Source organism: Protopterus annectens, chromosome 1.part0 (genome assembly GCF_019279795.1).
Source record: "Protopterus annectens isolate FY-2018-M chromosome 1.part0, PAN1.0, whole genome shotgun sequence".
NCBI classification, from domain to species: Eukaryota; Metazoa; Chordata; order Ceratodontiformes; family Protopteridae; genus Protopterus; species Protopterus annectens.
The window spans coordinates 1,744,941,203-1,744,953,979 of record NC_056725.1 but is presented as its reverse complement, the minus strand read 5'-3'; the positions used below and the strand labels follow the sequence as shown (position 1 = coordinate 1,744,953,979).

The window sequence follows — 12,777 nt, the reverse complement described above, 5'->3', positions numbered from 1 at the left end:
CATTAATGCGAGCTGTGTGCTAGGTGAAACTGTAGCAGTGCTGCTTGTACTGAAGTAATTACATCTAGCCGAGAAGCAAGGTGACAACAGCTAACTTAGATATCATTTAATCTTCTTATATAACCTTTAGCTTGCGACATTGGCTTAGCTCTTATGGCAAATCTTAATATATGGTCATTTCATTTCTTAAATAGAATACTGGGGTGGGAAACAAAGTTTCATGCAAACCTCTTTTAGTAATTAGGCCTCATATTTTTACCCAAATGGGTTGTGTTAGCTACACCAAATAAGCAAATATAAGCATATACCAATTATAAGCATTTTCATGATATGCTCATAAAATACAAACTATTTCACCTGATTAAATCTGTTTCTTGGCTGTATATGTAATATATGTTTATACTGTGGTAATAAAGTAAACAATAATCTGAGAAGATATTATTACTATCATTTTTAAAGATTTCAGAATGCTCAGGTTTATCTAAAAGTAATTCCTCCAAATTTTAAAGATTTTAATCCAGTGGTATTTGTGATGGCTTTCTACTATTATTATTATCACATAACCTATATGTAGAACTGCTAACAGAAACACATGCTAAACATCTCCAAATACATTTTTTCTTGTAGGTTACAACTGCTCCTGCAAAATAAATAAAGAAAACTCTCAGTTGTTAATCCCCAGATGAAAACTTAATGTGACAGATTGCACAGTGGGGACTTCTCTACCAAAATATCTTGCATGTATCAATAGCAAAATAATTTAAGCAGCAAGCTAAAGCTTTTTGTTTTCCTACTTTTTATTTTTGCAAATGCATTTGGAAATAGTATCATAATATATTCTGGATTAAATCATTATGGAATTGTATACAAATTCTGTAAGAATTATGAAAATATTTCCTGAATGATTCCTTGTATTGGTTTTGTTGTAGTTGTATACATTCTGCTATGATTTGATGTTTAACATGTCTGTTCATTCCAGACTGATGGCAAAAGGCACAAACTAGTGTCGAGCTGATTTTTGTATAAGTACACATCTAGCGATAATCACATTACTTGCTGTTTTCCAGATTCCACAAATTACCACCAAGAATTTTAATGATGATCTTATTGACAACTAAAAGAGTGGTTCTATGTTTTGATATCTGCATATTTTTGTATTTTTACTAATCCTCGTCAAAATATTTTTATGAACACAATTAAATGCAAAGAAAACAATGAGAGATTGTCAGATAAGTAATAATTTTTCCTGTCCTTTAATAAAGGAATGCTTGAATGGGAGTTTCATTGCAAGCAGCATAAATATTTTCCTTTTGCTTTCTTTTCTTTTAGTTCAGATTTGCAGTTCACTGTTACAATAGCAATTAGAAAAGAGATTATCATCTTCCAGAAATAGTTGAAAAGTAAATTAGTGAAACTCAGGTACTTGTGCATTATCATGACATGCACTAAAATATGTAGTTGTGCATGTATATACACACACTGACATACACACACATCACACATGCACACACATGCAAAAGTGCACACTGCACACACACACACACACACACACACACACACATATATATATATATATATATATATATATAGAGAGAGAGAGAGAGGCATGTATAAACTAGTACAGAGAGTATATAAATTATAGCTCCTTGTGCTTTTTATATACCATCATAGTATCAGGTACTATTACTATACAACTGATTTATTGTCTACATTAAGCGTATTCATTTTTTACTGTATTTTAAATTTGCCTTTTTATCCCCATAATTTAAGAATTTTGAATTCAGATATGGATGTAAATAATTTTGCTTTTCTTTATTGAGCAGGGTGTTTTCAAGTAATGACATCAGAGGAAATTGTGAAGCCACTAATATTCCGTCTTCAAGAGAATGCTCCTCCAGTTATCCGCAAAGTTCTCCTTGAACAAGGATGGGTGGAATATAATGATGAGGAGCAGGAAGAGGAAGATTGGAATTTGTACTGGCGGACATCAGGCTTTGGCCATGCTGAATACAAAAACATTAAACCATGGCAAAGACTTAATCATCACCCCAAAATTATGGGAATCACAAGAAAGGATTGCCTGGCAAGAAATCTGAATCGCATGAGAGGGATTTATGGGCCAGCGTTGTTTGATTTTAGTCCAGTCACATTTATTCTTCCTAATGATTATACAAAATTTGTCGCTTATTATACAAAACAGAGACAGAGTAAAGAAGAAAAATCAGACTACTTCATTTGTAAGCCAGTTGATTTGTCCCGAGGCAGAGGTATATTCATTTTTCAGGACATTGAGCACTTAGTGTATGACTGTCCTGCTATAGTACAAAGGTATATTACCAATCCTCTGCTTATTTCTGGGTACAAATTTGACCTTCGCCTTTATGTTTGTGTGACTAGTTTTTCTCCACTTAAAGTTTATATGTATGAAGACGGCCTAGTAAGGTTTGCAACTGAAAAGTTTGATTTGAATGCACTAAATAATAAATATGCTCACCTAACCAACACAAGTATTAATAAATTTGGATCTTCATACACTGTAAACAAAGAATGGATTGGCTTGGGATGTAAATGGACCTTAAATCAGTTTCGCAAATATATACATAATCTTAATGTGGATGAGTCACTTTTATGGGAAAGAATCAATAATATTGTGACTTTGACCATGCTCTCTCTTTCTTCAGTTCTGTCACCCACTGCAAACTGTTTTGAACTCTTGGGGTTTGATATCCTTATTGATGAGACTATGAAACCATGGCTCTTGGAAGTAAACTTCAGTCCATCTCTTTCTTTAGACTGTTTAGTTGATGTCAGTGTAAAGGAATCAATGTTGCAGGATCTCATGGAGTTGTTAAATTATAATGCTGCAGATAGTCTTAGGCAAAAAGGTTATATAAGGGATCCATCATACATATCCTGGCCACTAAGAAATGTATCCCTCTGGGCAGCAAATAGACTGGACCATCCTCAACTGCTTCTTCCAAAAACAATGGGAAAGCCAACAGCCCTCAAGCATTCTCTCAGAACTAGCTGCATGACCGTACACTCCTCTAGGATGTACACCCAAAGCAAGAAGCATGAAGACTGTATCAGTGAAGAGAATGGAGAACGTTGTGAGAAATCCAAGCCACGTGCACATGTCATTTCACCATCCTACCCTCCTAGGAAGGCAAACGGTCCACACAGATTGAGACATTCAAACATAAACAGGCACAGTAACATGTGTTCTGTAGTACCACTGTGTTCTCTGAAAGTGCTAGAACTAGCAAATCTGGAGGACAGAGCAAATGACTCACTGGCTGGTTATTCCAGAAAGGGATCAAAAGTACAGTCACAAGAAAAGATAGATATTGACAGGTTCCCATCATCGTCACACCTTCCCTGTCACACAGGAGAAACACAAAAGCCTTACATTCAGTGGCCATTAGAAGCATCAAAAAACCTGCCAGATAAAATATTCAAGAACCAGCCTGCAACGCTGCTTCAAAATGTAACTTCTGCCATGAGCAGTCCGTCAAAGCTATATGCTGGCAAATTCATTCTTATATTTCCTTTTAACAATGCCACTCTGAAAGCTTCTCAGAGCCCCACAGATATAAAAAATATAATGCAGGAAATTAAAAAGTTGTGTTACAAATCAAACTCCTTAAAATAATGGACATATGCACATACAGACTTGCTGCTTTGCTGTTAATCAAATATTTGTTTACTGCACATTAAACAGAACTACAGTGTAATTGAAGTACAGGCAGTGTCTGCATTATAACCATCTTTAAAATGCCTCTAGCTTTGATTGATTTATAAGTATATTGTCTGGATTATATTTTAGAATAACTGGTTTATGTCATCCCTGATGTTTATATAACTGAGGAACTGCATTAAGTAAAGCTAAAGCATGTTTGAAATAAAAACACCAATGATTGACATGTCACTGATGTCACTATTTCTGCAGTTACTATACTCATTATTATAGCTACGACCATTAGCGTTATAGCTATCATGGTCAGAAGACCTGCATTTTTCATGAAAATGCATTCTATCATGTATTAAATATGCAAATATACATTCTGAATGCAGGAATCAAAATCTTCTGCAATGGAAAATGGAAAACACGTGCTATAGTAGCAATGTTCATTAATGACCAGTTTTGTGGGTTGCTGAGTTAAAATTCACTACAAGATTAGTAGTTTGGAAGATCCATGTAAAGATTTGGACTAAACAATAAATTCTCTTAAACTTCAAAATGGTGCACATTGATTGGACAAACTGTTAGCATATCCATTATAAACTTAGCCTTTTCCCATGGGAACAAGTCTCACTGAAAAACTAAAGTGCACAAAATGAAACACTTGCAATGGTAGCACCTGAAAAAAGCTACAATCAATTGTTCCATGAGACTAAGAGGAAAACTTAAAGTCAGGCACTGCCTTCCAAATATGCAATATCCCACCCTGCTATGTAACACTACACCACCCTTCAGAGCAGAATATTGTATAATAATTGAAAAGTACGTTAAAAAATACAGGGATACTAGGAATATGCAAGCAGACATCTGCATGTATGGCTTATAAACCAAAAGGTTTGAGAAAATGCATTTTACTGATGTACTGTGCAAACATCGGCATTTACATGCTGTACTTGTATGCAGTGCGTCAGTCAGATGCATGTTAGACAACATGTGAAGGTGGACGGAAGTCCTTTCATACAATGACATTACTTAAACAAAAGGTAAGAAAATCCTTCTTGAATAATGTCATTGTATAACAATAACAAATACTTATTGGTTGGTTGTGTTTAATTACTGGGGGTAATGCAGGATTTACCCATGGTTGACTTTGTTTGATCACTCAGACTTCACCCTCATAATCAAACCAAACCAGCTTTGGGTGAATGCTACATTACCCATGCCCAGATGGGAGATATTGTTAATTTATATGAAAGGGTTTCAGCAGCCCTGTCCCAAAGCCAAAATTCTACACAATATATGATACTTATTGAAATGTACAAAAACATTTAAAAACATGATCCGCCTTGTTTACTTTATGTTACAGTGGTTAGGTCATTAAATTGTTTTAGGGTCCTTGTTTTATGTTTTTCAAAAAAAAATTAAATTCCCTTTTCATGAGATGAAATTCAGGAATTATACCCTTGATTTTTAAATGCAATTTCTAGTAATTATGGTGATTTCATTATAATTTTCTTGTGCCTCTTTCTTTCTTTCTTTCTTTCTTTCTTTCTATCTATCTATCTATCTATCTATCTATCTATCTATCTATTTATCTATCTATATATCTATCTTTCTCTCTGCAAAATTAGAACAGATACAAATACAGACTAATCAATAAGGCAAGCAGTAAATATGAGAAAAAATAAAGGTATGAGGTGAACATGTGCTCTGGTCCAAACTGTCAAATTATGTGAAAAAATCCAATCTTTCCTATATATAGGCAGTCCAAATTTGGAATTAACCAGCATTTTCCTCAAAAAATGGGATATCAGTGTCCTTGACCTTTTTTAAAAAGATACCCTGGAAGAGGTCACATTACTCAAAATATATCAAACAGCAATAAATCGTATAATCTCAGTAAGTTTGTCCTTTTCTGCAAAGACCCAGGATGATACTGTTATATACAAACAGTAAAAGTAACAGTAACATAGAGAACAGACTGAGAAACCCACAGACAATCAGACAGGCAGCACACATGTATGTGTGCACAAAAACACAAACACACACACACACACACACACACACACACACACACACACACACACACACACACACACACACACACACACACATATATGGGTTCCCTTTGGAATTTTGAATTCCCAAAACCTTGAATTTCATATGGTTGAGATCATATGATCGAAGTTTTAGAATGTCAAAATTCTGAACGTAGATCTGCATACAGTGCGGAATGGGAAATTCTCCCTTTTCGTCGCTGTAGTGTGATCTTGGAGTTGGTATATTTGAATAGTGTGGGGTGCGGTGGGGCTTGCCCCCCTGCAAAAACATTAAAGAACATGGTTTTGTCATCCTTTTGGATTTATTATAGAGTTTCAAAGCTCTAAAACGTTGATTATATGGTCTTGACCATATGAAACTTGAAGTTTTCGGAAATCGAAATTCTGAAGTGAATCCATATATATATATTTATATATATATATATATATATATATATATATATATATATATATATATAAATGCACACACACACACACACACACACATATATATATATATATATATGTGTGTGTGTGTGTGTGTGTGTGTGTGTGTGTGTGTGTGTGTGTGTGTGTGTGTGTGTGTGCATACATACATACAAACAGGAAGAAAAATGTTAACAACAGTAAAATGTGAAATAGGAGCCAAGAGTGTGACAAAATGTTTAAAGAAAACTGTGTTTCTGATGCAGCTTCATCTCTGGATGCTGGATGCTTTGGTTTCTTAAATATTATTTTTGATTTCTTCAAAAACAAAATGATTCCTTGAAAGGGTCTCATTCAGTGCAGTATATCTATAAGTGGGAATACAGAGTATGACCTCCTAAACTTTAAACACACTTATGTGCTACAGACCACAGCTTTATTTTAGGTAGGCCTGGGATAAATCTGATAGGAACTGGACAGCTTAGTAAGTGCGGAAGGCCAGCAACAGCTGCACTGTGATTCAAAAGTCAGCTGTGTGATAATATCAGTACATTATTCTTGACTTGCAGTGTTTGACTGATAAATCATTCAGTAGGTGCATAATAATGTCAATACATTACAGTTATACTGCAGGGTTTGACTGATTCAGCATTCAGTAGCTGTGTAATAACATAAGTACATTACTGTTATACTGCAGGGTGTGATGCCCATCCTCTGGCCCAGCAATCAAGGAGCTTCAATCCTCACCACCAACACCAGTGAGGGACGTTCATATAGGGAAAGGATAATAAATACACACACACAGTAAAGTACAATTTCCCTTAAGAGCATACAGAGATCACAGTCAGTCTGGGGCTGGTTTCTCTCTTTTTCTCCAGGTCCCCAATAAGACTCCTCACTGGCACAGCTATAGGGTCCAGATCTCAGCCTAGTGGGCAAGCTAAAACCTCCAGCACCCTCTCTGTCCAACCAGTGCTTTGTGTCCCTGCCCAAGTAGCTACACACACACACACATACACACACACACACACACACACACACACACACACACACACACACACACACACACACACACATACACTTTGAGATAAGAGTTATATACAACCACACAGACACTCCTGTGGAAGGCTGGCACAGGTTATCCAGCTGTGCCGGTAGTACCACTTGCCACCACCCACTAATATTTATCAGCTACCAAAAGGCCCTTATGAAAGGGTGTCCAATTATACTGTGTAATATTATTATCCAACTGGTAAGTGCAACTGAACAGTCAAGGCTTATTGGAGTGGTTTTGTACACTATCACTAAATACATGCAATGTACTCTTAGAGCTTAAATTATCTCTACACGAAAACAGCCACAGTTGAAAGGTTTAAAAATATTTAATAATAAATAATAAAAAAACAAGACAATGCTTCTTATTACACAGTGCTAGTCAAGAGTTCAGAGATCACAGAGAAATGCTTAAAATAATACAGTAGAAAGGTTCTGACATCGATACAGAAATAAATTATCCAATCTTCCTAGTTCCTAGCTATATCTAAGAGAAAACACAGTTCTAAAGTAATCTTACACAAAGAACACAGGCAGAGTGCTGGTGAGTTGGATGTTCTCAAGACAAATTCTAAAATGCCCTCATTCTTTCTGACCTTAAATTGATAACACAGTACCACTGATTCATTTCAGATTACATCATTTCTTTCTGGTTCCCAGGCTAACAGAAAGTCAGAGGTTAATAGCCCCTTTGATCTTGCAGCTGGTCAGGAAGACAGAGCAAAAAAAGAAATTATACATGTAAATTCTAGCCATTAACTCTGACCTCAAAACAACAGGCAGAATGCCTCCCTCTAGATATCTCAGCACCGAGTTTTAGATCAAAGAATTTCACAAAGCTTGACTTATCATCTTTCTTACAGCAGAGTGCACTGTTACATTTTTAATACAGTCTTTTCACATTTAAGAGAACAAGCCTGTGGCTTACATTAATATTTAGAAATGACAGAATTATCTACAAATTCTGGCTTGCTAGGCTGGCAGCCTTTACCTATCTTCACACAGGGTTTGACTGATACAGCATTCAGTAGCTGCATAATAACATCAGTACATTACAGTTAGACTGCAGGGTTTAACTGATTCACCATTCAGTAGCTGTGTAACAACATCAATACATTACTTTTGAACTGCATGGTTTGACTGTGTTACTGCATTCAGGAGCTGCGTAATACCATCAGCACATTAATCATACTGCAGGGCTTGGCAAATTCAACATTCAGTAGCTATGTAATAGCAACAGTATATTACTCTTATACTGCAGGATTTGCCTGTGATTCAGCATTCAGTAGCTGCATAATAACATCAGTGCATTGCTCTTATACTGCAGGGTTTGACTGAGTCAGCACTCAGAAGCTGTTTAATAACATCAGTATATTGTTCTTATACCATTCAGTAGCTGCATACTAACATCAGTACATTAATCTTATACAGCATGCTTCAACTGAATCAGCATTCAGTAGCTGTGTAATAATATCTGCACAGAGGTGGGTCATCTACAGACCCAGGAAACTACAGACCCATAAGTCCCACTAGTCTTATATGTAAAGCCATGGAAGGAATTATTGTGGAAATGATCAACAGTGATATAGTAAACATCCAGACACTGGATCCAACCTAGTTTGGCTTTGTCAAGGGCAGATCATGCTTACTCAACCTGGTGGACTTCTTTGAGAAGGTCACCAAAGCAATGGATGAGGACAAAATGGTTCGCACTGCTTACCTTGACCTGACCAAGGCATTTGACACAATACCCTTCTTGGGAATTATTGACAAACTCAAGAGGTTAGGTACAAACTTGTATGTCACCCAGTGGATAGCCAAGTGGCAAGGAAGTTAGAATTGGGGAGTCCACCTCTACAAAGAGGCAAGCCACAAGTGGAATCCCTCAGGGGTCAGTCTTTGAACCGATCCTTTTTGACATTTTCTTCTCTGAAGTCAAGGCCAATGTCAGTGGTCTCTGGCTGAATAAATTTGCAGATGATAGCAAATTAGGAGCTGTCATTGAATCCAGCACTGACACAAATATTCTCTAGGAGGGCTGACACAGATAAATAACTGGTGTCAGAATCATGGACTAAAACTAAATGCCAAGGAATGCATAATAATATCCTCTGCGAAGTCATCCACCCCTGGTAACTATCATATTGACAACACACCCCTTAGAGCTGACCCAGTAGTCAGGGACTTAGGGATACGCATAGATAGTAATCTAGGCTTTGGCCATCATGAGTCTACAGTGGTGAGGAAATCATTCTATGTTGTGCAACTTAAAAACAAAGGTATGCCATCTAAGTCCAAGGAAGTCAATGTTCTACTGTATTTGGCATTCATCAGATCTATCATTGAGTACAATGTCCCCTTTGGTGTGTACCTAACCAGGCATATCCAACAAATGGAATGTCCACAGCGATTCTTCACTAAAAGAATACAGTGCTTAACTAAAATTTCCTATGCAGACCACCTCAAGGCTCTATCCCTGTATTCTTTCTCCTTCAGGATTTTGAGGGGAGAGCTATGCCTGACATACAGAGCATTGTCAGACCCACCAAACAAACAGCACCAGAATTACCCAATCTAAAGACTTTAACCTTGCCTGTGATATAAATAGGACCTGCTGGATAGACAGGTATGTATCTCAGAGATTAGCCCATCTCTTGAACAGGCTCCCCATCCATGTGAAGCAGAGTCTCTCCCTAACCCAATTCATGTGCAACCTGGACAATTGGATGGGGAGCAGGAAATTCATCCCTTGTTTGGCACCTTTGTCTCTAACGGACACAGTCAACCTGTAAATGGTTCATCTCCCAGCTCCTGGCTTGTAAATGTTTCATCTGCCAAGTCCCTGCTTACACTTATCAAGGGTATCAGAACTTGTCAGAGATTTGGGATGCATGGCTAGGCTTAAAAAGACCCTTGTGGTCATTAGCCTAGTGAACACCTATGGCCCTATGAACCTATGAACATCAGTACATTACTCTTGTACTGCAGGATTTGCCTGTGATTCAGCATTCAGTAGCTGCATAATAACATCAGCACTTTATTCGTACTATAGGGTTTGACTGATGCAGCATTCAGTACCTTCGTAAAAACATCAATACATTACTTTTCATCTGCATGATTTGCCTGTGTTACAGCATATAGTGCTGCATAATAACATCAGTACATTATTCATTCTGCAGGCTTTGACCTATTCAGCATTCAGTAGCTGCATAATAACATCAGCGCATTGTTCTTATACTATAGGATTTGACTGAGTCAGCACTCAGAAGCTGTTTAATAACATCAGTATATTGTTCTTATACCATTCAGTAGCTGCATACTAACATCAGTGCATTAGTGTTATACTGCAGGGTTTGACTGATTCAGCATTAAATAGCTGAGTAATAACATCAGTACATAACATCAGTACATTACTGCTATACTGCAGGGTTTGACTGATTCAGCATTCAGTAGCTGTGTAATAACTTCAGTACATTGTTCTTGTACCATTCAGTAGCTGCATAATAACATCAGTACGTTACTGTTATACTGCAGGGTTTGACTGATACAGCATTCACTTGCTGCGTAATAACATCAGTGCATTACTGTTATACTGCAGGGTTTGAGTCCTGTATCATTGCTGTTACAGGTCATTCACAAGCATTATATATGTCAAAAACAGGGTACCAAGCCTTGTGACGTAGTTTTGTTAGGTTTAGTACAACTAGGCAAACTGCACCCCTAGGGACCTACCTTTCAGATGCCTGTGGATGCACGGATGGCTGTCAAGTTGAAGCATGTAAACCTCTTCCAGGAGAACACAATGTTCTTAAATTTAAAATACTCTTTGTGCATGTGTGTGTACGCATGTGTTTTGTAAACAACTTAGAAGGCTGACTTTTGTCTTTGGCTTTAATTATTGATCCAGAAAACTAACAAGCACAATTCAGTTGTGCATGCCAGTCTGAAGCCACAGTGCCTATACAGTAACACTGTAGGATTACAAACTACTCTTCAGGTGCATGCAAGCCAGATGTTCCGTACCCTACCTTGGAGATCAGGAGTAAAATACGTGATTAGTTAGCCATGCTCAACATTATGTAGAAATATTATAATGGCAACCTTCCATACTATGATACTTTCTTTTTTATTGATTTGCTGATGGGTAGCTGGTCAACCAAACAGACACCTTCAAGGCAAACTGTAAAAGTCTGGGGATGGACATATAGTCAGTTATGGCTAACTAAATGCAAAACAGTTTTGAAAATAATGTTTGAAATTTTTCCTTACAAAAATCACTATGTTGAAGACAGAGGAAAGGCAATGTACCAATAGGAATAACACTCCACTGAATCATTTATTCTGGGTCAGGCATCAGAGTAAACCAAATGAAAGTACAGCTGTGTGAAATCGTACCATAACAGTAGATGTCCTTGTCTTCACTGCTGTAATATTTCTTATATATGGGTTTTCCCTGCAGTGAAAGCCCGATGTCGGCCGGTATAGCAACGCCTACTTAAGTTTTTATGGTATGTCAGATTTCACACATACTCTCCTTGTATTGTGTAGGGCATAAAAGTAACGTCTGGACATACCATCCTCAGAACTGATTACCCCAGTAGGAAAACCAGGCTAAGGAACCCCGGGAGGTGACTTGAACATTCAGGAAGACAAAGGACTAGAGTGAAGGAGGGAGGGATTGAATACTGCAACAGTGAAGGCAAGGACATCCACTGTTATGGTAAGATTTTACACATCTGTACTATGTCCTTACATGTTGCAGTATTCGTTATGTATTGGAGAATGCCAAAGCATAAGAAGAAATTTGCAAGGCAGAAGGAGCAATAGAGCCCTCTGTGAAACCATGAAGAATGGCCCTAGCAAAACCAGCTCTAGCTCTAGAGATACCATTCAGCTTATAGTGCTTGGTAAATGTATATAAAAAACAAAGCAACAATAAGCAGGAAACAGCTGTAAGATTCAAATAAAGTGGATTAAAGTGGATTTATTTGAATCTTACAGCCATTTCCTGCTTCCTTATTGTGGCTTCATTTTTTATGTTACTTCTTTGTTTCTTTGATGGTGTTCTTGGTAAAGGTATGCACAGAAGAAAAAGACAGCTGCTTCTAAAGCAGAGGTAATATCCAGCCCCTTGAAAAAAGCACCAGAGAAGCTACAGCTCTAGTAGAATGAGCCTTTACAGAAGAAGGAAGGCTCTTATAATGAAAAGTATAACAAAAAGAAATAGTCTTTGAACTCCAAGAAGAAATGGTTTGCTTAGTTACAGCTAGTCCTAGGGACCTAGGATGAAAGGAAACAAACAACTGATCAGATTTTCTAATAGACTTAGTCTTATCCTAATAAAATCTGAGTTGTCTATGCACATCCATAGTATGTAGTATCTTCTCAATGGCAAATTGTAGAGGGGAGAAAAAGGCAGCCAAATTAATAAACAGATTAAGTGATGACTCATTGACCAACTTGGGCATAAAAGAAGGATTAGTACGCAAGGACACCCTGTTCTTATGAAACATTAAAAAAAGAACTCAAGCCATAAGGGATTCCCATTCAGACACCCATCTGGCAGAAGTAATGGCG

The 12,777-nt window shown here is 37.2% G+C and overlaps 1 protein-coding gene across 1 annotated transcript in view; it reads left to right on the top strand.

Moving 5' to 3' along the window:
• Positions 1-3,906, top strand: part of TTLL2 (tubulin tyrosine ligase like 2) — a 46,726-nt gene extending 42,820 nt beyond the window's left edge. The window contains exon 2 of the mRNA XM_044074791.1: positions 1,824-3,906. Coding sequence (XP_043930726.1) covers positions 1,838-3,652 — 1,815 coding nt within the window. The 5' untranslated portion in view covers positions 1,824-1,837 and the 3' untranslated portion in view covers positions 3,653-3,906. The remainder of the gene's footprint in view (positions 1-1,823) is intronic.
• The last annotated feature ends 8,871 nt before the right edge of the window (positions 3,907-12,777 follow it).